This window comes from Amia ocellicauda, chromosome 3 (assembly GCF_036373705.1).
Source record: "Amia ocellicauda isolate fAmiCal2 chromosome 3, fAmiCal2.hap1, whole genome shotgun sequence".
In the NCBI taxonomy this organism is placed as follows: domain Eukaryota; kingdom Metazoa; phylum Chordata; class Actinopteri; order Amiiformes; family Amiidae; genus Amia; species Amia ocellicauda.
This window is the reverse complement of record NC_089852.1, coordinates 53,642,662-53,670,393: the sequence shown is the minus strand read 5'-3', so window position 1 is coordinate 53,670,393 and position 27,732 is coordinate 53,642,662. Positions and strand designations below refer to the sequence as shown.

General features: G+C 41.8%; 1 protein-coding gene across 1 annotated transcript; it reads left to right on the top strand.

Moving 5' to 3' along the window:
• The first annotated feature begins 547 nt into the window (after nt 1-547).
• On the top strand, nt 548-22,437 carry LOC136746991 (carcinoembryonic antigen-related cell adhesion molecule 1). Its single transcript, XM_066699926.1, has 6 exons — nt 548-831; nt 13,555-13,911; nt 14,038-14,162; nt 14,283-14,433; nt 21,474-21,589; nt 21,988-22,437. The coding sequence occupies exons 1-6, from the start codon at nt 783-785 to the stop codon at nt 22,135-22,137; spliced, it is 948 nt and encodes a 315-aa protein (XP_066556023.1). The 5' UTR covers nt 548-782; the 3' UTR covers nt 22,138-22,437.
• The last annotated feature ends 5,295 nt before the right edge of the window (nt 22,438-27,732 follow it).

The window sequence follows — 27,732 nt, the reverse complement described above, 5'->3', positions numbered from 1 at the left end:
TGTAATCAACAATATTGTGAAACTAAAAAAACAAATGAATAATTTCTTGGAAAAACTATGAATATATAAAATATAAGTGTGCACACCCTTTATAATGGGGGTTGTAACTGTGTTCAGATTTAACCAATCACATTCGAAATCATGTACAAAGGCAATTTGCCTCCACCTGACATCAGTGATTCTGATAAGCCCTAAATAAGCATCTGTTCCTGTAGGATTTCCTTGGTTGCATAATACATAGATAGCCATGGTCCACATGAAGCTAACAAAATATCTATAGGATTTTATTGTTGAGAGGTACAGATCACAAGAAGGATATAAACTAAATTTGAAGGCATATGTGCTTCCTTTTACAGGTTCAACTTTACCAAGGGTAAGATTTGGAAAACACTGATGTTTCAATATTTCTAAAAAACAAAGTTGACTTCCTGTGTGGTTACTGTGTTTAAAGAAAACTCTGTAAGTGCAAACCTGGAAGCACTCATGTCATATGAAAGCAATTACGTTCTATGAATTGGGTTGCAATTCTTATATTTTGTACTTTTTTCTTACTGTTGGAATAGCAATTGTTATTCAAAAAAAATCAAACCAGTTTGGAAGTATAATTAAAAATCAGGACTCGGACAGAGACACAACCTGGCTTGTGGCTTTTATCTGAGACTTTCTTCATGCTTTTTAAACATGAGTCTGTGGTTTTCATTGCAAATTAAGGTTAACTTCCTGTATAGACAGTCAACTGCCATTTTGAAATAAAGCATTATCATTTTTAGAAAAGGCAGAAAATGGCTTTACCTGCTGTTGCTTTCTTGTTGTTCACTTTCATCAGTGAAGGTGAGTTTGCATAATGTTTATTACATTACTTATTGAAAATGTTTCCTTAGGATTATGTCATAGGCTATCATGCAGCTCTGTTATGTTTTAACTGGCTCAGAATTTTTAACATTACTGTCATTCACCATAATTTTAATTGAATGAACAATCTAGACAAGAATATTTTATAAAATAGATAAAATAACTAAGGTCTAAAGACATGTTTATGACTGGTACTCTATCACACTTAAACCATCTTGTATTCGCTTAGTTGATGCTCAAGTTTACCATTTCTACTTACTATGTGTGTCTTGAAAGAACAAAGTGTTTTTAAGAAAAGTTAAATAGTTGTTTTTGGTCTGATAAGGTTTGAAATGGCTGTTCCATATTTGTGTGTAAACAGCAATCCTTGTTGCAACCTCAACACACATAGAAAATTGTCATTTAAATAAAAAATAAATGTAAAACATTTTTCAAAAACAAACAAAGAATATCTTGAAATTATTTATTGTATTGCAATATTTTTTTAAATCAAATCAAATTAAACAAAAAACAAATACTGGCGTAAACAACTGTATGTATTGTTTTTCCATTTTTTTGTTTTCCTTCGTAACAATGTACATTTGTATTAGGCTAAATAAAACTACTATTACCCTACATACCTACCTACCTATCTAACTTATTATTATTATTATTATTATTATTATTATTATTAACACCAATATATATTTTTCTGATCATACTGCATGGCATAATCATACATTTTAATATGATTGTGAATAAATACATAAGGAAATAATTGCCCGGTTTACAGTTGCTAGATTATTTCAGAAATAGCTTTATTTTAATGATGATGTTATGTCGGTTTATGTAACCTAATATTAGCGCATATTTATTTATTTATTTAATCTCGGGGTACTCCATGGTAGGAAAAGCCGCAAGGCTATCCAGGCTTTATTGTTACTATGATAACCCATGTAATTAAATTCCCACTATGCTATTATTACCATGGAATAGTACATCACTTAAAAATAACATACACTTCCAGGGGAACAGCATGGTAATTACATTGGTTTATTATAATTACCATGACACACAATGTAACTACATTCCAGTTACCTTTTATTATCAGTGAACAGTGCGTCACTTCAAAATAAAGTACACTTCCATAGGAATTACACTGAACTACAATATTTATATTGTGACTATCATGATACACATTGTAATTACAATTAATTACGTGCATCTTTCGTAGCAGAATCATATCAGTGCATTACATATTGACATGGGCAGCAGTGTGTAGCAGTCAGGGCTCTGGACTCTGGAGCGGATGGTCGTGGGCTCAATCCTAGGTGGGGGACTTTGCTGTTGTACCCTTGAGTTGTACCTAGATTGCTCCAGTAAAAATCCAGCTGTTTAAATGGTAACTGAAAGTATAAAACAATGGGATATGGTGTAAGTTATGGATGAGAGTGTTTGCTAATACAATTATTAATAATATTACAATTGAACAGAGGTTTAAATTACAAGGTTTACATTCAAATGGGGTTAAACAAGTTTTCATTGAGAGTTGATAATACTTTTACAAATAATGTGTGGACATTTGAAAGTGGAATTCAATATAGTTCACATCACTAATTAAATATGATAGTAATCACGTAATTAAATGTATTCACCACATTAAGTGCACTGTATTTATAGTGTACCTACACCAATTGTTTTTTAAAGAAATTATTACATTATTAAGTATAATGTCATGTTGTTATATCTAGTAATAGTACAGTGTAATTACTGCCCTGGTTATATGATTTAAACATTACTTAAATGCATACACCATGTATTTAATAATGTAATTAATGTGTAAGTACAATGTAGTTAATGTATCTGTACAATGGGTCGAATGGACTTGTTTATAAACTTTCTTATGTTCATGTATTTCGAAGTGTATCCAATATGTTTAGTAAAAATATGTAATAATAATTCATTCAAACAGGTACCATGTTCACTTTTTGAAGACCCAGAATGCTGTAAGAAGCACAGCAGTTAAATACAAAGCAAAAGAAAAAAGCAGTTTGAGCTTCAGAACAATTACTATGTTGTGATGCTCTCCATCCTTATGTATTATTTATTTACAGACAGTCGATGCAAGAATGAAAACTAATTCAGCCATCCTATCTTAAATACATTTAATAGCATGAGAATAAATAAAGAGCAGGACTAGGACAAATATAGTTACAGTTGATGCAATGTAGATTGCAACAATACATGTAGATATTATGGTAGAAGGAATGGTAGGGAACTGCAAGCTATGGTTCAGGTGTGTAAATTGTATCACTTGGGAGAGCATTGTAAAGCACATCACATTAAAGTAAAGTAGGCATTTATGTTCATTGAACATGGTACAAGTTTCCTTACTTTCCCTTTTAAACATTACCAATTACTCTGAAAATATTGAAATAAGAGTAACTAGTGTCTAATGTCTGTAGTTTTGCTCAAGTGTGAAAATATATGTGAAAAATAAATGGTATTTCCATAAGCTGCAATTTTGTAGAGAAAAAAAAATTGAACACACATTAATAAAATGAATGAATGAATGAATTAATTAATTAACTGCTGCTTGCATTCTGTACTACATACCGTGTGATTGTGGCAGTCCAAATTCAGATCTGTAATCACAAGTGACTGAGCTCTGAAGTATTTTTTTAATTCTTGTATTTTGTATGTTTTTTTTTTTTTGTTCATGAGCAGATACCTTTACCCAGGACAACTTACAGTTTTCAGAATAAACAGTTTCAAAGTATTACAAAGTGAAATTATGAGTATAAACACTCTTAAATACTGTATCCATTGCTCCCCCCTCATTCTCTTTACCTTTTAGTGTCTTAGCACACAGTTTCCATTCTAGTGTCTGTGTTGACCTTCTGTCACCCTGCATCAGTTGCTACAACACAACCAGCTCTGAAAATGGCTATTTGCGGTAATATGTCATACTTAGTTCTCATCATATTCCCTACCTTCTTGCACACTGCTTTTCTTCAGATTTCCTGTCTTTGTGTGTTTGTTGGTTGTACTTTTCTTCACGTAAATGTATATTTAGTTTCCTGTTTTTAAAACAAATTGGCTAACCATATTTTTTCTCAATGTTTTTGTATTTTTTCTTACCTATATTGTTTAACACTTTTTTTCTACTGCATTTATTTATGTAGTTTATAGTTTTTTAATTAATTAAACAAAAATGCATGTAATTATGTATATAATAAACAATCCATTGGGATCCATTATACCTTTTGAATTGGTCCCAATCCATTGTAAAATATGGTCTAAAACACTGATCTCCAGCAATAGCCCTAGAGAACCTCAGCACAGATTTATAGGACACCATAATAAGTACTTAAATACTGAGAATACATTGTAGTTATTTTTCAATTAAGAAGTCCCTTCTTCTATTAGGGGAACTCTGATCATTGAGGACTGAAATGTTTTCATGTGTTTGACCCAAATTATCGAAAAATATTGCATGTACCATACAGCTGTCTAACTTAGAAGTGAAAGGTGTCCAAGGCTTTGGGTGATGGGTGATATAAGTGAGTTCTATAAAACATTCTTGATGGGTGTTCTTGGGACCAGGGATGGTGAACCCTGTTTTATTGATTTGCAAAGAGAAAATAAATCCTCTGCCCCTGAGGTTTAGTCATTTAATTTAGAAATAATAATTCTTGTCCTCTTTTAAATATACTACACATATATACACTCACCTAAAGGATTATTAGGAACACCTGTTCAATTTCTCATTAATGCAATTATCTAACCAACCAATCACATGACAGTTGCTTCAATGCATTTAGGGGTGTGGTCCTGGTCAAGACAATCTCCTGAACTCCAAACTGAATGTCTGAATGGGAAAGAAAGGTGATTTAAGCAATTTTGAGCGTGGCATGGTTGTTGGTGCCAGACGGGCCGGTCTGAGTATTTCACAATCTGCTCAGTTACTGGGATTTTCACGCACAACCATTTCTAGGGTTTACAAAGAATGGTGTGAAAAGGGAAAAACACCCAGTATGCGGCAGTCCTGTGGGCGAAAATGCCTTGTTGATGCTAGAGGTCAGAGGAGAATGGGCCGACTGATTCAAGCTGATAGAAGAGCAACTTTGACTGAAATAACCACTCGTTACAACCGAGGTATGCAGCAAAGCATTTGTGAAGCCACAACACGTACAACCTTGAGGCGGATGGGCTACAACAGCAGAAGACCCCACCGGGTACCACTCATCTCCACTACAAATAGGAAAAAGAGGCTACAATTTGCACAAGCTCACCAAAATTGGACAGTTGAAGACTGGAAAAATGTTGCCTGGTCTGATGAGTCTCGATTTCTGTTGAGACATTCAGATGGTAGAGTCAGAATTTGGCGTAAACAGAATGAGAACATGGATCCATCATGCCTTGTTACCACTGTGCAGGCTGGTGGTGGTGGTGTAATGGTGTGGGGGATGTTTTCTTGGCACACTTTAGGCCCCTTAGTGCCAATTGGGCATCGTTTAAATGCCACGGCCTACCTGAGCATTGTTTCTGACCATGTCCATCCCTTTATGACCACCATGTACCCATCCTCTGATGGCTACTTCCAGCAAGTCACAAAGGTCGAATCATTTCAAATTGGTTTCTTGAACATGACAATGAGTTCACTGTACTAAACTGGCCCCCACAGTCACCAGATCTCAACCCAATAGAGCATCTTTGGGATGTGGTGGAACGGGAGCTTCGTGCCCTGGATGTGCATCCCACAAATCTCCATCAACTGCAAGATGCTATCCTATCAATATGGGCCAACATTTCTAAAGAATGCTTTCAGCACCTTGTTGAATCAATGCCACGTAGAATTAAGGCAGTTCTGAAGGCGAAAGGGGGTCAAACACAGTATTAGTATGGTGTTCCTAATAATCCTTTAGGTGAGTGTATATATCTATATATATATTGTGTGTGTGTGTTTGAGTATAAGGGTGTGATACAGTCATACATGGTGATGTATTTAGTAGTTATTACATACATGGTTATTACTACTAAATACATCACCATGTATGACTGTATTCAATACGTAGGTTGAAACACAATCATTAACTGAAACAGAAACAGCTGTGTAGCAGGATTAAAACTGGGTGAGGAACAGCAAGAACCCAGCTAACAAGGTGAGGTTGCTGAAGACAGTTTACTGGCAAAACTGAGCACAGCAACAAGACACAAGGTAGTTATACTGCATCAGCAAGGTCTCTCCCAGGCAGAAATTTCAAGGCAGACAAGGGTTTCCAGATGTGCCGTCCAAGCTCTTTTGATCAAGCACAAAGAAACGGGCAACGTTGAGGACCATAGACGCAGTGGTCGGCCAAGGAAACTTACTGCAGTAGATGAAAGACACATCATGCTTACTTCCCTTCACAATCAGAAGTTATCTTTCAAATCTGAAGCACTGCCCAAGGGGGAGGGGTTTCTGCGCACTGCCGTAGGAACCTGATCGAAACGTCGCTCTATCAAAGCTGCCATTGGCCCCTGCGCTCGTCACTCAGAACAGGTCCTGTCCCACATCCTGTTCCATAAAATGTGATGTCAGCGCAGGTTCGTCCTCTTTTACCATTTCGCCTGGACCCAAGAACGTGAGCTCTCTGTGTCTTGCCTGTGCATTAGACCCTTATTGTTGTTTAACAATTATTATTATTCGGTTGGTTGGCTTCACGGCTGTGCTGTTCACCACCATTTATTACTGTGTCTATTTGTATTATTTAGTTATTATTGAAAGCTAATCCGACTTTGTTTCAGTTTCGGCTACAAATAGTACATTTAAAAAATAATAGTTGTGTTTATATAGTGCCTTATATTCCGACTGTTGGTTTTTTGTCCAAAGGGTTTAAGAGATTTCACCTGCGTGAGGTGCTCCGCCGGCTTGCGCCCACACTACAGCCCGCAACTGTGACTTCCGGGTCTGCTATGGCGCGCCTGGAGGTCCGCCGTTTCACTGGGCGTCTACCACTCCGGCAAGTGATGGGGGGGCCTCAGGGGTGCTGGATCTCTGCCTCTCCCCAAGCCCCTCTGTCTCCTCCTCCAGGGTTGCAGTGAAGGAGACAGCTGCACCTCCCATGTTTGTGTCTCCTCCTGCTTTCGCTGCCGCACCGGCTGCTTCTACCACACCTGTCATGGCAGCTGCACCCCCCGCAGCAGCCGCACCCCTCCTGCCTGCAGTGTCCGTGGTGCGCACAGCTATGGCCGCGCGTGCACGTGACCGACAGGGAAGAGCGGCAAAGCGACGGCCACGGGCTCCCTCCCCCTCTTCAGCGTCGTCCCTTATCTCCTGCCTGCCGTGTCGTCGGCGACGGAGGTCAGGCTCTGCAGACAGGGAGCGTGATGAGGCCATCCTTGCCTTAAAGAGCAGGATGGACCAAATCTGCACTCTCCTGGCCACGCAGGCAGCACAGGCAGCGCAGGCATGCAACAGGTGCCACCCCCCCACACCATGACACTCCACCGCCGGCTCACACCGTGCCAGTGGAGACTGAGGGGAGTCTGTCTGACCAATCTCAGAATAAGGGCAGTGGACGGGCCACCTGGGAGGAGGACCGCCCGTCTCTGGGTCCTCATGAGGACTCCGTCGTGCTCCAGATTCAAGAGGGGTCAGCAATCGCAGTGGCCCACACGGGCCCTCCAGCTGCTGCCTGACCTCCTCGAGGAACTGAGGGCCATCTGGGACCATCCGGCAACAGCCCCTGCCCTAGCCAGGAGAGGGGAGGCTTATGCCAGGACCCAGGGCGCAGCAGAAGCGAGCTTGGTGGAATTTCCTCAGGAGAATTCCACCATAGCTGTGCTCCTCTCCCTGCCTCCGCTGTCCGTGGAGCCATGCGACCTGGCCTGCCCCAACAGGCAGTATCACATCACGGAGACGCTGCTCTGGAGGGCTTATAAGGCAGGAGCCCAAGGGCTTGCCTCAGAAATAATGAGAGCCTGCGGGCCCTGTACTTGGTCCAGCTGGAGGAGCCCTTGGAGTACCATGGCGCATCACCAACCCCGCCCCCTATTTCTGAAGCTGATCAGCTCGTCACGGTGATGTGCCAGGGGACAAGAGCTCTGGCTGTCTCAGGCACGGTGAGTTCATGGACGCCCCTATCTCACCGGGCTTCACTTTTGGCCCCTCTGTGCAGGCAATGCTGACACGCACCCTTCAGCTAGCCCAGGTTTATTCCGTTCCATCCCAGGCCCAGCAGCGCAGGCAGTCTACGGCAGCCTGCCGGCGGGGAGGCCCCCCGACTGCAGCTCCCAGGCCACAACCCAGGCCACAGGCCAGACCACAGCCCAGGTCACAGCCCCGCCCACCTGCCGATCTCCGCCAGCATCTCATTGGCAGGCAGGCGCCCCCCCAGGCTCGCTGCCCTAGTCTCCTGGAGAAGCAAGGAATCCATGAAGTGCCCCCACCAGGGCAGCACGAGAGATTCTATTCCCCATGCTTCCTTGTGCCCAAGAAAGATGACGGTTTTCGCCCCATCTTGGATCTGAGGCGCCTGAACCACCACCTCAAGGCATTGCACTTCAAGATGCTCAATCTGCACACCATGTCCCAGGCCATCAAGCCCAGCGACTGGTTCACCACAGTGAATCTGAAAGATGCTTACATTCACATCCCTATTGCGCATGTGCACAGGAAGTTTCTCCACTTCGCCTTCGAGGGCCAAGTGTTCTAGTTTGCTGTTCTCCCCTTCAGCCTGTCGCTAGCTCCACATACTTTTTGCATGGACATCATGTTAGCCCCCTTGTGTTGCCAGTGGGTCCATGTCCTGAATTATCTAGACGACTGGCTGGTTTGTTTTCACTCAAGGGAGCAGGTTCACAAACACACAAACCTGATTTTAGGCCGCCTCTCCAAATTGGGCCTTCAGGTCAATCGAGAGAAGAGCCACCTGACGCCAACTCAGCAACTCAGGCACAGTTCCTCGGACTGCGCCTCGATTCCGTTTGCCATGCTCGACACACTGGCACCAGAGAGAGTTGCCTCCATATGGATGTGTCTCTCCCTCTTCCCACTGAGAGCTCCTAGCAGCTACATCAAATCACATCACACTCCCCCTTGGTCTCTTCCAATTGAGGCTGCTGCAGTGGTGGTTCAGGTCTCTCAGGATGCACCCTTGCCGTGATCGAGCACGCCGAGTCACAGTCACTCCGGCGTGCTGAAAGGCGCTCAGTTGGTGGTGGAGCCCCCACAATTTGACCCTCGGTGTGCACCAGGGGCCAGTGTACCACCAAGCAATTATAACGACAGATGCCTCCAAGCAGGGTTGGGGAGCAGTCTGCAACGGACGTGGAGTCCGAGGCAGGTGGACGGAGCCCGCACGGGGCTCGCCTCCATATCAACGTCTTGGAGTTTCAAGCAGTACTGAGGGACAGACGTGCTGGTTCGGACAGACAACACAGTGGTGGCTGCCTATATCAACAGGCAAGGAGGTCTCCGGTCACGCAGACTGTACTGTCTAGCACGCTGTCTGCTTCTGTGGGCGCAGCCACGGTTCTGCTCCATCAGAGCAGTTCACCTCCCAGGCTTGTCCAACACAGTGGCGGACCTCCGGTCTTGGAAAGGTGCCTCCATCCATTTGTGATACAGCAGCTGTGGAGCCGGTTCGGCAGGGTGGACGTGGATCTCTTTGCCTCGGCAGAGGCCACACACTGCCCACTGTAGACCTGATCGCCCTTCTCCACGGAGAGCCTTGTCAGCTCCCAGTGAGAGCGGACTTGTTGTCCCAGGTGCAAGACACGCTTTGGCACATGAATCCGTCCCTCCTCCAGGTCTGGGCGTGGCCCGAGCGGGAGCGATTGATTGCCTAGGGTCTGTCAGACGTGGTAGTAGCCACTATTCAGTCAGCAAGAGCTCCCTCTACGAGGTCGCAGTATTCCTAACGCTCGCGCATGTTTAGCACCTGGTGCCAAGACCCAATTCATTGCCCCATCGGGGTCATACTGCAATTTTTTCAGGAGCAGTTGGATCAGGGCAAGTTTCCATCCACGCTCAAAGTGTATCTGGCAGCCATCTCTGCATGTCATGTTCGGATTGATGGCGAGCCCCCTGGGTCTCATTTCCTGATGTAGTGCTGGACTCACTTTCCCAAGCCCCATTTGAGCCACTGAAGTCAGCTGAGCTGAAGCTGGTGTCACTTAAGACTGCTGGCAATCACCTCTGCAAAATGCATGAGCGAGTTACACGCCCTGTCCGTACATCCATCGTGTGTCCGTTTTGTGGAAAATGGCTCCAGCGTCACGCTACGGCCTAACCCTGCTTTCCTCCCTTCCTCCTCCCATTCCATGTCAACAGGCCTATTGAGTTGATGGCTTTTCATCCTCTTCCCTTCGCTTCTGAGCAAGAGAGTTGGCTTCACCTGCTCTGCCCTGTGCGGGCCCTCGGGTGCTATTTGGAATGCACTAAGGACATTCGGAGCTCAGACCAACTGTTTGTGTCCTATGGAGCGCAGACACAGGGCCAGGCGCTTTCAAAGCAGAATCTCTCGCATTGGATTGTGGACACCATTACCATGGCCTACGAGTCCACTGGTACCCCGGTGCCTGAACACCTGGTGGCCCACTTGACTCGAGGCGTTGCCATATATTGAGCCCTTTTTTAAGGTGCCCCCTAGGCAGAAATTTGTGCGGCTGCAGCTTGGGCCTCATCGCTTACATTTGCCCGGTTCTACAGGTTGGACGTGACGGGACTGGTCCCTTCCACTGGGAACCTGGTGTTGGCTGCAGTCGAGCCCCAGTAGCCTACGGGCTCTGGCTCCTGCCTTTCATCTCCCAGTCTGCCCCTGTTAAGTGCATCCTGAGGGAGCTAATGAACCGTGTCTGCCCTTCCACTGGACTATGCCTTGTAGTCGAGTACACACGCGAGCTGCTCCTGGACTTACTGACAGCCCTGTCGATGTGTCCCCAGGGTCTGTCATGCGGCCTACAGGCATGTTGCCTTTCGAGACCGCCTTGTATATAGTTTGTTCATTATGCATTGTGTTGCGGTGGTGAATGCGTCTGGCCTGTACCCCGCTCTGTATATATATACACCGATCAGCCATAACATTATGACCACCTGCCTAATATTGTGTAGGTCCCCCTTTTGCCGCCAAAACAGCCCTGACCCATCAAGGCATGGACTCCAACTAGACCTCTGAAGGTGTGCTGTGGTATCTGGCACCAAGACGTTAGCAGCAGATCCTTTAAGTCCTGTAAGTTGCGAGGTGGGGTCTCCATGGATCGGACTTATTTGTCCAGCACATCCCACAGATGCTTGATTGGATTGAGATCTTGGGAATTTGGAGGCCAAGTCAACACCTTGAACTTGTGATTCATCAGACCAGGCCACCTTCTTCCATTGCTCCGTGGTCTAGTTCACGTGCCCATTGTTGGCGCTTTCGGCAGTGGACATGGGTCAGCATTGGCACCCTGACTGGTCTGCGGCTACGCAGCCCCATACGCAGCAAACTGCGATGCACTGTGTGTTCTGTCACCTTTCTAACAGAACCAGCATTTACTTTTTCAGCAATTTGAGCTACAGTAGCTTGTCTGTTGGATCAGACCACACGGGCCAGCCTTCGCTCCCCACGTGCATCAGTGAGCCTTGGCCGCCCATGACCCTGTCGCCAGTTCACCGCTTGGACCACTTTTGATAGGTACTGACCACTGCAGACCGGGAGCACCCCACAAGAGCTGCAGTTTTGGAGATGCTCTGACCCAGTCGCTCAGATCCTTATGCTCCTGTGCCCCGTGATGTATATAGTTAATTTGTCACGACATAGTCAAGCTGGTGTGGCCTTGCTTCTAGCTGTGCTAGTGGATCAAGCGTCTCTGATGTCCCACGTGTGGTGCATGAGCAGGCTCCTGCACCCCATGGTGTATATAGTTTGTTTGTATGAAATCTAATTGTCAGCACAATAGAGCTCTTCCACTCTGTAGTATTCAGTTGAGTTGGATGCTCCTGTGCTGCTCGCTGACAGCATGAAGGTTTTGCTGTCACGCAATATGTACATATTGTATATTGTTGTTCAGCTCGGCTACTCTGTTGACTAGCCGGCTATGTATTCTGTTGTTTTTTCATTGGGTCTGTGGCCCCGCTCCTATTGGATCAGGGGTCCACTGCCATGATAATGCACGGAGGCCGCACAAGTAGTACTAGTAGAGTAGCTGGCCTTGCTATTGTGAGTGGAGGGTGTAAGAGTTGACCTCTGTAGCCCCGCCATGTATATGCTGATTCTAGACAGTTCCCGGTAAGAGCGTGACTATGGTCCTCGCTCCTGGGCGGCTCAGGTGCGGCCCTACGGGTCCGTTGAGGTTACTGTCTGGAGTTGTGCTGCCGAGGCCCCTAGTGGTACATCTCGGGGCAGGCTCCCTTATCAGTTTGCTGCCTCCTCCCTTGCAACAGTTTTGTTATACAGTAACCCCTCCCCCTTTGGCAGTGCTTCCGACTTGAAAGATAACGATAGGTTGCGAATGCAACCCCAGTTATCTGAAAAAGGAAGCACTGCCCAAGGGTTGCAAGGTCGCAAGGGAGTCCTGGCTTCAGGGAAAAGAGGACGAACCTGTGCTGACGTCACGTTTTATGGAACAGGATGTGGGAAGGGACCTGTTCTGAGTGACGAGCGCAGGGGCCAAGCAGCTTTGATAGAGTGACGTTTCGATCAGGTTCCTATGGCAGTGCGCAGAAACCCAGTGCTTCCTTTTTCAGATAACCAGTGTTGCATTTGCAACCTATCGATGTCCAGCAGTCCCATCAGCTCAGAACTGGCAGAAAACAGTGAGACCCTGGTATACCCATCTAATGTCTGGTCAGAAGTGGCCTTCATGGAAGACTTGTGGTCAAAAATCCAATGTCCAAACAAGTGCAAGTGACTCAACTATGCATGAAAACACAGGAACTGGGGCAGCAGGTGCTCTGGACTGATGAGTTTGAAAATTTGAAATATTTGGCTGTAGCAGAAGGCAGTTTGTTCGCCAAAGGGCTGGAGTGTCTGCAGGCAACAGTGAAGCATGGTGGAGGTTCTTTGCATGTTTGGGGCTTTGGTCAGAATTAAAGGTCTCCTCAATACTGAGTACAGGCAGATACTTATCCATCATGCAATACCATCAGGGAGGCATCTGATTGGCCCCAAATCTATTCTGCAGCAAGACAACGACCCCAAACATACAGTGAAAGGCATTAAAAACTATCTTCAGCGTAAAGAAGAACAAGGAGTCCGGAAACTGTGTACAAGTGTACCTAGAAGAATTGATGCTGTTTTGAAGGCAAAGGGTGGTCACACCAAATATTGATTTGATGTAGATTTGTCTTCTGTTCACTCACTTTGCATTGTGTTAATTGATAAATTTAATATATTAACATGTCTATTTTTGAAAGCATTCTTACTTTACATCATTTTTTCACACCTGCCTAAAACTTTTGTACAGTACTATACAGTAGAGTTCAATTCTTCTTCTTCTTCTTCTTCTTCTTCTTCTTCTTCTTCTTCTTCTTCTTATTATTATTATTATTATTTGCATATTTCAAACACCTAGCAAGATTGTGTTACTGTGCTTCTGAAATTTGAAGTTTGTATTTACACAGTTCCTATCTATTTGTATTTTGCATTTTGCAAAGGATCTTCCTTAAACACATGGATTTACTGTCTCAGTCCAGTCAGGGAAATGTTCAATGTATTTTATTAATGTTTATACACCATTTTTTTTTTTACTCCAAAGGTCTGGGTGGCCACAGTGTGGAACACAGTGTAGGCGTGATCAATGCCTCAGTGGGTCAGAACGTCAGCATTCCCTGTTTTACGGAGGAAAATAAAAACTTGAACGTTGCCCAGATTGAATGGAAGAAAGTGGAAAGTGGAAAGGAAGTCAAACTCATAGTTCACAATCCCAGTTTTTCGACGATCCACTACCACAATGTAACATTCAACCCCCTGATGAAGGGGGAGCCTGTGAAGTTGTATGGTGGGATTTTACAGTTATTCAACGTGGACCATTCTGACAGGGGACGGTATATCTGTGATCTCACCACGTTTCCATTCGGGTCACTGAATAATATTACTGACCTCTTCGTCACAGGTACTGAAGTATACTGAAGTACTTATCATATACAGTAGGTTACATACAATTGTAACATGCTTTACAATTATAAGAGGGCATGCAAACTTTGACTATTATGTGCATGTGTTGTATTTTTACTTTCAGAACCTGTTCGCAATGTATCCATACATGTGACACAGCCCAGAAAACATATAATAGAAGGAGATGATGTGATAATCCACTGTGAGAGTAACATTCAACCACTCCAGTATTCTCTCTGGCCTTTAAAAGTATGATAAAACCAATCTGTTAATATGTGTTATATGCATTCATGCTGATAATACACATTTAATAATACTGTGAACAATGATATCTTAATATTTTCAGAAATGTCTGTTCTTTATTTTCAGAATAAAACATCTATCCAGAAAAGCAAGGATGGTCTATTCACCTTGAAGAATTTAAGAAGAGATGAAAGTGGCCATTATCTCTGTAAGCCCCAATGGCCCATTTCTGACCATTTTCATAATGAGAATGTCACAATACAATTACAAGTTCATTGTAAGTTGATGCCTTTCACTTGAATAAGAATACAATTCAGTGTACCTTTATATATACACACACACACGCACACAACACACACACAAATGTTTTCTATGAGGGGTCGTACAAGCCATTATTCATTCTGGGCTTCTCACAAATTTTCACTCTCACATACACACATTCTCCTTTCACATACATATATTTTCACTCTCACATACATACATTCTCCTCTCACATACATATATTTTCACTCTCACATACATACATTCTCCTTTCACATACATATATTTTCACTCTCACATACATACATTCTCCTTTCACATACATATATTTTCACTCTCACATTCATACTTTTGCTCTTATGCACATGCAGTCAATGTATACATGTAATATTATATATAATATATGGATGTAAGAAGAGAATATATGTATGTAAGAGAAGAATGTATGCATGTGTGAGAGAGTATAGTGGTAACGGAAGGCAGGTCATTTATCGCGCTGTGATTGGCTGAGAAGCTTGTACTGGGTCATGTTCTGGTCACGGTCAGCGTGGATGGTTAAACTTAGCTAGCACAGAAATACAACTTGTACGTGCAAAACTATACTTATGGTTTTTATTTTACGCTTACAACTCAATTCTGCGCTCGTTCAATCTCGTTTACACATGTGCAGTTCTCGCTGTGCATGTGCAGTTCTCTCTAAATGCTCGCAGTTCTTTTTGACTGTTTTCACACGGACTCAAACACAGCGCGTAGATCAGGCATCCTAGATGCACTATCGATCTCCATTCTCATCACGCATGGCTGACCAACACGGCAGCAGAGGCAGTCTAAAAAAGCTTAACGTGGTTTAATGTGCTTTAAGCATAACCATTACTTAGGCACATCCTACTATGAATAAAGAATGGATATGTTTTTACTAACATAGACAATATGATTATATTAATTCACTTAAGGTGAATATCACTTAATGTAGAAAATGCTCAACGTGACTTACTGCATTAAAACAGCCGATTACATCCCATCTATAAATGACAAGACTGACACTTTCCAAACTGTTACACAAAATATTGGATGTTTAAAATGACATTAAAAGCATAACTTGCATAAGCATAGTCTTTTCTAAGCCCTGTTGTATTGTAGCCAAGCTGCATTGTGCTTAATGTGGTTTACTGTACTTAAAACGTTACCATTGATATCCAGATTTAATAAATGACAAGACTGACGTGAAGTTGATATTGACTGTGTTAAGTTAAACGCCTCTTCATTTGTATAGGACTGGTAGGTGCGGGTCTTGTCGTTAGTAAAGCTAGGATCTAAGTGCTTCACTTAATAACCAATAAGCACATATAAGCTTTCAATATGAAGCACAATTCACACTTCGCTACAACAAGGCTTAACGAGATACTTTTGCTTTTAATATCAATTTGAACATTACATATTGTCTATCAGCCTGGGTGGTGCCAGTCTAGTTAATTATAAAGTTTGAATATAAATTGTTACATTTTAAAGCAAAGTAAAACACGTGAGTTCAACATTAAGCGCAATTACATCTGCCTAGGGCTAACACGACACTTTAAACATCCAATCCTTTGTGTAACAGTTTGGAAAGTTTTAGTCTTGGCATAAACCACGTTAAGCTTTTGTGGACTCTGCTGCAGTGTGGTCAGCCATGTGTGATGAGAATAAGAACATAAGAAAGTTTACAAACGAGAGGAAGCCATTCGACCCATCGTGCTCGTTTGGTGTCCATTAATATCTAAGTGATCCAAGGATCCTATCCAGTCTATTTTTAAATGTTCCCAAACTTTCAGCTTCTACCACATTGCTGGGTAGTTTATTCCAGATTGTGACTACTCTCTGTGTAAATAAGTGTCTCCTGTTTTCCGTTTTGAATGCCTTGAAGCCCAATTTCCATTTGTGTCCCCGGGTGCTTGTGTCCCGGCTGATCTGGAAAAGCTCCTCTGGTTTGATGTGGTCGAAGACTTTCATGATTTTCCAGGGTGAAAAGTTTCAGTTCCCTCAGTCTCTCCGAGTAGGACTTTCCCTTCAGACCTGGAAGGTCTGGTTGCTCTCCTCTGAACTGCCTCTAGAGCAGCAATATCCTTCTTGAAGTGTGGAGCCCAGAACTGCACACAGTATTCCAGATGAGGTCTAACTAGCGCACTGTACAGTCTTAACATTACTTCCCTTGTTTTAAATTCTACACTTTTGACAATATACCCTAGCATTCTGTTTGCCTTTTATATTGCTTCCCCACATTGCTTGGATGGAGAAAGTGTGGAGTCCACATAGACTCCTAGATCTTTCTCATGTGTTACTTCATCTAGATCTGTACCTCCCATAGTGTAATTATAGTGGACATTTTTGTTACCTGCATGTATTACCTTGCACTTGTCCACATTGAATTTCATTTGCCAGGTGTCGGCCCACAACTGAATATTATCTAAGTCCCTCTGAATAGCCTGTGCTGCCAAGATTGTATCTACTGAGCCACCTATTTTAGTATCATCTGCAAATTTGACAAGTTTGCTAACTATCCCAGAGTCCAGATCATTAATATAGATTAGAAAAATCTAAGGCCCTAGTACTGATCCTTGTGGAACTCCACTAACAACCTCACTCCTCTAATCGACACCCTCTGTTTCCTATACATCAACGAGTTCATAATCCATCTGCTTACATTACCCTGAATGCCTACAGCTTCCAGTTTGAGGATCAGGCTTTGGTGTGGAACCTTATCAAAAGCTTTTTGTAAATCTAAGTATATCATATCATATGCTTTCACGTGATCTACAGCTGCAGTTGCATTTTCAAAAAATTCTAATAAATTAGTAAGACATGATCTGCCTCAACTAAACCCATGTTGACTATCTCCAAGAATATGGTTTTCATTAAGATGCTCCTCTATTTTCTGTCTAATCATTTTTTCCAACATTTTACAAGTGATGCAGGTGAGACTGATTGGTCTGTAATTTACTTGCTCAGTTTTGTCCCCTTTCTTGTGGATTGGTATGACATTTGCTGTCTTCCAGTCAGTGGGCACATCCCCTGTTCTAAGTGTCATTTGGAATATTTGAGTTAGCGGCCTATAAATAATTTCCCTCATTTCTTTAAGTACTGTTGGAAATATCCCATCTGGCCCAGGTGATTTGTTGGTTTTTAATTCTGCTAGTCCCTTTAGTACCTCCTCCTCATTTATCCTGATCTCTCTTAGGGTTTGACTGGACTGATTGTCAACCTGTGGCATGTCATCTGTTTTTTCTTTTGTAAAAACCTCTGTGAAATACTCATTTAGAACATTTAGAACTTGTTTGTTTTCCAAGATACCTCAATTTTTGCCCTTTATCTGTTTCACTTCCTCCTTTATTGACCGCTTGCTGTTGTAATATTGAAAAAAGCTCTTTGCATTGGTTTTAGCTCCAAGAGCTTTGTTTCTTTTTATTTCCCTCTTTGCTTTCCTGATCCCTTTCTTAAGATCTCTTTGCAGCTCAACATATTCTATGTATTTTGTTTCGTCACCATCCCTTTTGTATGCGCTATACAACATTTTCTTTCTCTTGATATCTTTTTGCATACCTCTATTAAACCATATTGGCCAGTGTTTTTTGGTCCTCGATTTGCTAAGTTTTGGTACAAATTGCTCCTGAGCCTAAAGTAGTATATTCTTAAAATATACCCATCCATTTTCAACTGACTCTGTATCCAATGTGCTCCAGTCTACCTCTTCTAAGTGCCGTCTCAAGGTTTGCTTTTCTAAAATTGTAGACCATTGTTTTAGACTTGGACCTTGTATTTTGAAAGAATGCCTCAAAGCTAACCATATTGTGATCACAATTTGCCATTGGTTCTCTAACTACTGTCCCCCTGACTCTATCTTGGTCAAAAGATCAAGTCAATACATGTACTCTCTCTGGTTGGTTCCCTGACAAATTGAGTTAGAAAGCAGTCATTTACCATCTCAACCATTTCGATTTCTGCTTCTGTAGTCCCCACTGAGCTTTCCCAGTCTAAGTTTGGGAAATTGAAATCCCCCATTATAACAGCCACATCCTTGCTACATGCAATCCTGATTACACTGTACAATGCAGCATCTTTCTGAATATCTGAGTTTGGTGGCCTGTAACACACTCCTACCGCTAATCCTCCAGATCTCTCGTTCAAAAGTTTCACCCACATAGATTCTGTTCCGTTACTGGGATCTAATACAAGTTCTTCTGCCTCAATGTCATTTTTCACATATAATGCTACCCCACCCCCTCTTCGATTTTGCCTGTCTCTCCTAAACTGTGTGTATCCTTCCAACTTGTATGCATCCCCATCACTTTCTGTAAGCCATGTTTCTGTTCCTTATACTCCTGGCATTGAGGTACAAACATTTCAGGACTTTCCTACTAGCAGTTTCCCTTGGTTTTCTTTCCTTAGTGGAACATCTCCCATTGTCAGAGCTCCCTGCCCCCCAGGTTCCTTGTTTAAATGATTCTCAATTTCACTGCACATACGCTCTCCCAATGCATTAGCCCCCCTTCTGTTTAGATGTAGACTATCCGGTTTGTACAAGTCCCATCTATCCCAGAAGAAAGACCAATGCTCCATAAACCTAAACCCCTCTTCCCTACTCCAAGTTTCAACCACGTGTTAAACTTTCTAATCTCTGCCTGTCTCCCTGGCCTGGCACTTGGTACCAGAAGTATTTCAGAGAGAACTACCGTGGAGGTTCTGCTCTTTAGTTTTGTTCCTAACTCTTTAAATGTGTCTTTGCAGAACCTCTGTCCTACCTTTTCCTATGTCATTGGTTCCAGTTTGTACCATGACCAGTGGATTCCCCCCGGCTTTGGCCAGTAGCCCGTCTACTAGTTTAGGGAGATCTGCAACCTGAGCACCAGGCAGGCAAGATACCATGCAGGTCTCCTTGTCACTAGAACACACTGTGTGATCTACACCTCTAAGAATTGAGTCTCCTACTATAACTACCTCCTTCTTCTGGGGGGGAGTGGGAACCATGGTGCTCTGGTGCTCAACTGCCCCCCCATCACCCTCTGAGCTGTCACTGTCCAACTCGGTGTCCAGCAGTTGGAACCTGTTGGGCAATTCAAGCTCTTGGGGTGTCTCTAGGGGTTTTGCACGCCCTTTTCTGCGGTTACGACCTACTTTAACCCAGCAGTTCTCTACACTGTCCTGCTCTAAGGTCTAAACTCTCCTAGGTTTTGGCGTGCACACCATCTCTCTCATGGGCTGATTGACCAATTCTTCTATATCCCTAATACAGCGCAGATCGACAAGCTGAGCCTCAAGATCACGAACCTTGATCTCTAGGATTTCAACCTGCCGACAACGTTCACAAATTAAGCCTTCTTGGATGAGTAAGTCTGACACTGTAGTGGCCACATTCTTCTAAATGTTACTTTTTTTGTTGTTGTTGTTGTTTATTGTTTTTTTACATGTCTCTTGGTTCCTGCTGCTAACTACCTAACTTTTGTCAGTGAGAAACATCGCAGCTGTCTCAACAGCTGCTTTAAGTAGCTTTTGACTACCTACCCCAAATTCACACCTAACTGGCCCCACCTGGCTCCTCCTGAAACAGAATTCCTGCTAGTCCTAGACAAAATCTCTCTTCTACAACCTGTTTACTTTCACCAACTCAGAAGCTGAACTGAATTGACTTCAATTTAGGCAAACTACAGACAATGCTAACGTCAATTAAGGCAAACTTAAAACAAAATGAGCAATGCTAAGACTGGTCTGAAACTAGTCAAACAGCAAGATGGCTACCTCTCACCTGTACTCTCCTGTCTCTCTCTGTGGCAACTTGTAAATACTTCTGTTTTGAATGGAGATCAATCGTGCAAATTGAATTGTAAGCGTAAAATAAAAACCGTAAGTATAGTTTTGTACGTACAAGTTGTATTTCTGTGCTAATTTTAACCGTCCATGCTGACCGTGACCTGAATATGACCCAGTACAAGCTTCTCAGCCAATCACAACGCGATAAATGACCTGCCTTCCGTTTCCACTATACTCTCTCACACATGCATACATTCTTCTCTTACATACATATATTCTCTTCTTACATCCATATATTATATATAATATTACATGTATACATTGACTGCATGTGCAAGGGAGCAAAAGTATGAATGTGTGAGTGAAAATATATGTATGTGAGAGGAGAATGTATGTATGTGAGAGTGAAAATATATGTATGTGAAAGGAGAATGTATGTATGTGAGAAGCCCAGAATGAATAATGGCTTGTACGGCCCCTCATAGTTTTCTTATGTTTTATGCATTTGGTTTGCATTGGTAACAATAGAAATTATCTTAAAAATCAGTATTAACTTCTGAGTGCTTAACTATTGAATCTTTTAGCAACCAACATTCAAGGCATGATGTTCTTTGGTGCAATTTAATATTAAAATTATCCATTCATAAACATTTTATGATTTGAGTGAACATGTCCGACAGTATCCAGCTGGTGTACTGTACACAGATTAATATAAATTATTTTGCACAACTTGCAAATAATCTTTGGACCACAATCGAAAGACAATAGTAGAGCATCCTTTAACACCACAAAAACACATTAAATCTGCACTACTGAATCAGTGGAACAGGGCACTGTGAAATGGTTTGGAAAGGACATTAATAGTGTGTATGTTTTTTAACTCTGCAAAAAACAGACTAGTTCATTGAGAGTGTTAAAAAAGTGTACAGCACAGTCATTACAAACAAACCTTTGTGTTAAAACAACATTAATGTTACTAGAAAACTGACTAATTACTACTCAGATAAATGAAAAAAATGTAACAATAAAAATGATCTACAGGGAAAGTACTGCCTCCTTCTAAAAAACATAAGAATACTTACTACAACCTGGAATAATGCTAAAATAACTTTTTACATTTTATGTATTTAGTTGTGTGTGCACTTTTGGCCATTTAATAAACAGGAATAAATCTAAATAGCAAATATTGTGCACATTTATAATCAACACAAAATATATATTCTAATTATACTCATTTATGTAATTGTTGATGCTGTTATACTCCACTTTGAACAGATCTGGATAACATTGAATGTGGCATTCAGAGCCCAATTGAGGTTGACCCTGGCAGCACTATAGAGATTACATGTTTCTCAAATGCTTCCCAACCTCCCAAGTACAAATGGAAAAAGGTAATTTAATGTAAGCTGTAATCTTATGGTAAAGCTCATGTGACTGGAGGTTTCTATTAGAGGATGAGCATATGCCCTGAGCCATTTGATACCATTTGATAGACAGGAAATCAACATTTCAATTTATATTGTCCCTGACAGAAGTGGATTTCAAACAAATGTAAATTTGCAGTCTTCAGATTTGTTTAAAGGCAGTGAGATATTACATTTGTCAAAAGTTCCATTATAAAACCTTCATTTGGAGATGGAGAGATTGGGTCTAACTGTTATGAATAATATGTTCATACAATATCACAAAAGACAAACTGAATTATGAATTGCAACTCTAGTCTGAATACTTGACAGCAGAACAGAATCACTAAATAAAAAAAAATGTTTTCTGTTTTTCTTTGTTCTAGGATAATTCTACTATAACAAGTTCCTCTAATCTTCTTCTTGAGAATGTGACCAGTGAGATGACTGGGCTGTATATATTGACTGCTACAATTAAAGATGCAGATCTATTCCATCAGGCAGAGTTAAATATAACTCTGAGCAGAGGCAAGTGATCACCACAGAAGTCTTAATCAGGTCCTGACTTAACTTCAGTCTGGTTCTATTTTTGTATTTTTATGTATGTATAAATAGGACTAAAACTGCAATTTATCCTCAAATGTGTAATGCTCATCCTTCGAGACTTGTGTCACGATTTAATTTAAAATGTTCGCAAGATGCGAACGCAAAAAGTTGTGGAAGGGAATCTCGCAGCGGAAGCCGCAGATGGTCCTGTGGGAGGCAGATATTAACACAGAAACCTGGCACCCCATGCTGTAAATCCAAAGCACTAACCTCCCCGCTGACAAAATACTACAATCCTGTACTTTGTAGGGGTTACAAATAAGAGTAGAAGAAAAAATAATACAATAAAAACTGAAGCTGCCATTGATGACAGCTGTATAGTTATTATTATTATTATTATTATTATTATTATTATTATTATTATTATTATTATTATTGGCAGACGCCCTTATATAAGCATTATCTAGCGGGTGGATCAATGCTGATGTGATCACTCATATGGGAATAACAGATTCAATGTCAATATTTTATTCTGCGTCCACTTATTTGTAGCAGTGCAGATTAAATAAAAGACCCACCGGCTACAAAACCGGCTACAAAACTGTACATATAGTGGTTACATTTATCATTAGAAGAAACTAGCAACTAAAAAATAAGCCACAATTGTGTAATTGTCTATTGTGTGTGGAAGTGTTGATGTAATCTGAGCCCTGGACACAGTATTTTGATATCATCGCTTGAAACTGAACAGTAATACAAAATACATAATACATAATTTTAATATCACTCAATGCCATCTACTGTACGAGTCAATAAGTACTAACCCAGACAGCACACTGCTTCCAGCCCAGTACTTGCCCGATTCTGGCAGCAAGTTGGCCATCAGACGATGTCAAATTGTATTACAGCCCAGAATTGGCCCGACGGGACTTGCTGGAATCGGCCTGGACCCGGTCGCCTGAATCTGTCTGATGTCAAATTGTTTAATCAAGTGAGTTGTGCCAGGTAGATCCAGTTGGAGCCAGTTATGAATTGGGGGCAGGTAGACAACAGGGTACTTAAAGCTACTGTTGAGACCAAGAAGAAAACAGAAAGATTTCCAGGTAGCGATAGACAGACACAAGACAGTACAGGTGAGAGGCAGCCATCTGGTTGTGTTTCACGGTGACACGAAAGTCAAGCAGTTGACCAGGGGACAGAAACCAAGAGCCCCCCAAAAATTTAAATTTAGAAGCATGTGACCACTACAGTGTTGTAACATAAGGTACACTTATACATTTCAATTAAAGAAGTGAATTTATAGTATCACCTTATCACGAATCCTGGAATCTTGTAGAACTCAATTTCTGTAATAATTAGACGCAGACACCAATTCCAAAGATATAAATTGTCAAATGTATTCAAAAACAAAGACTAAATGTAGCACTACACTAATTATACAAAAGGGAAAAACTAATTAAAATTCAACTCTAGATCAACAAATCAAAGACAAATCACTTCCGTGACCAAATCAAAGACCATGCAAACATGCAAATCAATTTATAACTTTTTTGAAATACGTTTTTCTGGATTTTTTTTTTTGTTATTCTGTCTCTCACTGTTAAAATACACCTACCATTAAAATTATAGACTGATCATTTCTTTATCAGTGGGCAAATGTACAAAATCAGCAAGGGATCAAATACTTTTTTCCCTCACTGTATATATATCAGTCTCATTTTCGTTTAGGTGCCGAGAAAGATCCTATCATTACTTGTTACCACAATTTCCCTTAACTGATTATTATTCAATGATTAAGGATAGGCAGTGCCACCTATAATCTGGTGTCTATTAATTTGTGTCAATTTCAGACTAAACAGTTAAACAGGAATGAGAAGATATTTCTCGGCGTTGACAGATTTTATTTCTAAAATTATCAAATTATCACATTTATATTTAAGAAAACTAAATGATATTACACATTCTAGAGTTATGAATCACAGATTAACATTTCTAATTGATTTCTCAAATGTCATGAATGATGAACTCCAAACTGTTAAACTTATCTGAACTTCGTCGCAGAGAGGCCTCTCTGTCTTCGGGCTCAGATAACAGTACACGGCACGAGGTCCGTGTGGTTGGAACAAAGGCAGTCCGGTTCGGCTTTGTCCAAGAACTTCCACTCAGTCGATACACCTGGAAGTTGGGGTTTCGCGAGACAGAGTCTTTTCCAAACAGATTTTCCACTGGTTTGAAGGCTCCAAGGTTGTGCACAAAATCTTCTTTGTAAGCAGGGTTTCCACCGTAGTTACTTGAAGACAAAGTCTTCGAGGAAAGCAGGGCCCTGTTCGTTCCAAGGGTCAAGTTTCTTAAGACTCAAATAGCTATTTAAATGACTGAACACTTTCGTATACAGTCGACTTAGTCAATTGTCCAGCTGTAAAACTCGACTGATCAGGTGGGCACAGGCGGGCATGCGCAGTCTGTAAAGTTCTTTATTTAATAAAGTCCTTTAAAAGAATTCTTTGTACGGCTCAATCTCTTTCTCCCAGTTTAACTCTTCTGTTGCCGGCAATGACTTAGTTGGTTTCTGGTTCCGGTTTCGGGCAACAGAGCTACAGTTTGAACTGTGGCAGCGAGTTTCTGGTTCAGGTGAGAGAGAGAGAAAGAGAGAGAGTGTGCGCTGTTCTTTATTCGCCTGTCAGATCAATAGGTGATTGGCTCTTGAGTTTTTTGAGATTGGATTTCGGTTTCAGCCCCCAGTGTCCTATTGGAGGGGGGCTTGATTTATGACTGATGTCAATCCATGCCACCTTTTGGAAATTCCGGTTGGCCCGGGTTCGTAGCTCTGTGTCAGGATTTCAGCTCTCGTCCATTTCAAAGAGCTTTTATTACCTACAGGCCCCCTTCCCCAGACATTTCACAGCAGGATTCCAAACTATTTGGCCTATTCTCGGTGCCATCCTCTCAGACTGTCACTTTGATGTAAACCAGTCCCACGCTTTAAGGAAATCTGATAACTTTTGGGGGAGAGGTCTTCTTTGGATCAGTGCTTCAGCTAAAATGCTCTTATCAAAATAACCCATCATAACGCTACAGTGTCATGTTTGCAGAATTATTGCCTTCCTGGATGAACTCATCCAAGAAGATTTCATTTTGTGAACATTGTCAGCATGTTGAAATCCTAGAGATCAAGGTCCGCGATCTTGAGGCTCAGCTTGTTGATCTGCGCTGTATTAGCGATATGGAAGAATTAATCAGCTCATTAGAGAGATGGTGTGCACGCCAAAACCGAGGAAAGTTGAGACCTTAGAGCAGGAAAGTGTAGAGAACTGGTGGGTTACAGTAGGTCGTAACCGCAGAAATGGGCGCGCACAACCCTTAGAGACATCCCAAGAGCTAGAAATGCCCAACAGGCTCCAACTGGGAGGGCAGTTGAGCCCCAGAGCACCATGGTGTCCTTCCCCCCCCCCAGAACAGGGAGGTAGTTATCGTAGTAGACTCGATTCTTAGAGGTGTAGATCACACAGTGTGTTCTAGTGATAAGGAGACCCACATGGGATCTTGCCTTCCTGGTGCTCAGGTTGCACATCTCCCTAAACTAGTAGACAGGCTACTGGCCAAAGCTGGGGGGAATCCACTGGTCATGGTCCACATTGGAACCAATGACATAGGAAAAGGTAGGACAGAGGTTCTGCAAGACACATTTAAAGAGTTAGGAAAGAAACTAAAAAGCAGAACCACCACGGTAGTTTTCTATTAAATACTTCCGATACCACGTGCATGGCCAGGGAGACAGGCAGAGATTAGAAAGTTTAACACGTGGTTGAAATCTTGGTGTAGGGTTTTAGATTTATGGAGCATTGGTCTTTCGTCTGGAATAGATGGGACCTGTACAAACTGGACAGTCTACATCTAAACAGGAGGGGGCTAATGCATTGGGAGAGCGTATGTGCAGAGAAATTCAGAATCTTTTAAACTAGGTACCAGGGGGGCAAGGAGCTCTGACAATGGGAAATGTTCCACTAAGGAAAGAAAACCAAGGGAAACTGCTATTAGGAATTTCCTGAAATGTTTGTACCTCAGGAGTATAAGGAACAAGATGTTAGACCTAGAAGCCACAGTGCTGGCATGTGACTATGATGTTGTAGGAGTGACAGAAATATGGCTTACAGAAAATGATGGGGATGAAAACAGGTTGAAAGGATATACACAGTTTAGGAGAGACCAGCAAAATTGAAGAGGTGGTGGGGTAGCATTTTATGTCAGAAATGACATTGAGGCAGAATAACTCAAATTAGATCCTAGTAATGAAACAGAATCTTTGTGGGTTAAACTTTTGATTAAAAGATCCAGAGGATTAGTGGTAGGAATGTGTTACAGACCACCCAACTCAGATATTCAGAAAGATGTTGCATTGTATAATGTAATCAGGACTGCTTGGAGCAAGGATGTGGCTGTTATAATGGGGGATTTCAACTGGGACATCGACTAGGAAAGCCCAGTTGGGACTACAGAAGCAGAAATAGAAATAGTTGACATGGTATATGACTGCTTTCTAACTCAATTTGTCAGGGAACCAACCAGAGAGCATGCATGCATTGATCTGAACGTTTCAAATGACCAAGATAGAGTCAGAGGGACTCTAGTTAGAGAACCAATGGCAAACTGTGATCACAATATGGTTTGCTTTGGGGCATACTTTTAAAAAACAAGGACCAAGTCTAAAACAATGATCTACAATTTTAGAAACGCAAACCTTAAAGGTATGAGACGGCACTTAGAAGAGTTAGACTGAAGCACACTGGATACAGATTCAGTTGAAAATTGATGGTTATATTTTAAGAATATACTACTTGAGGCTTAGGAGAAATTTGTACCGAAACTTTGCAAATTGAGGACAAAAAACAATGGGGGATTTCTAATTCAATTTGTCAGGGAACCAACCAGAGAGAATGCATGTCCCTCTGACTTTGCAAGAATTTGCAAGAATTTGCAAGATAGTCAGAGGGACAGTAGGAACCAATGGCAAATTGTGATCACAATATGGTTAGCTTTGAGGCATTCTTTCAAAATACAAGGTCCAAGTCTAAAACAATGGTCTACAATTTTAGAAAAGCAAACCTTGAGACGGCACTTAGAAGAGGTAGACTGGAGCACATTGGATACAGAGTCAGTTGAAAATGGATGGGTATATTTTAAGAATATACTACTTAATGCTCAGGAGCAATTTGTACCAAAACTTAGCAAATCGAGGACCAAAAAACACTGGCCAATATGGTTTAATAGAGGTATGCAAAAAATATCAAGAGAAAGAAAATGTTGTATAGCGCATACAAAAGGGATAGAGATTAAACAAAATACAAAGAATGTTGAACTGTAAAGAGATCTTAAGAAAGGGATCAGGAAAGCAAAGAGGGAAATAGAAAGAAACAGCTCTTGGAGCTAAAACTAATGCAAATAGTTTTTTTTTCAATACTACAACAGCAAGAGGTCAATAAAGGAGGAAGTGAAACAGATAAAGGGCAAAAATGTAAGTATCTTGGAAGATGAAAAATCCATCCATCCATCCATTTTCGGACCCGCATATCCTGGTGAGGGTTGCG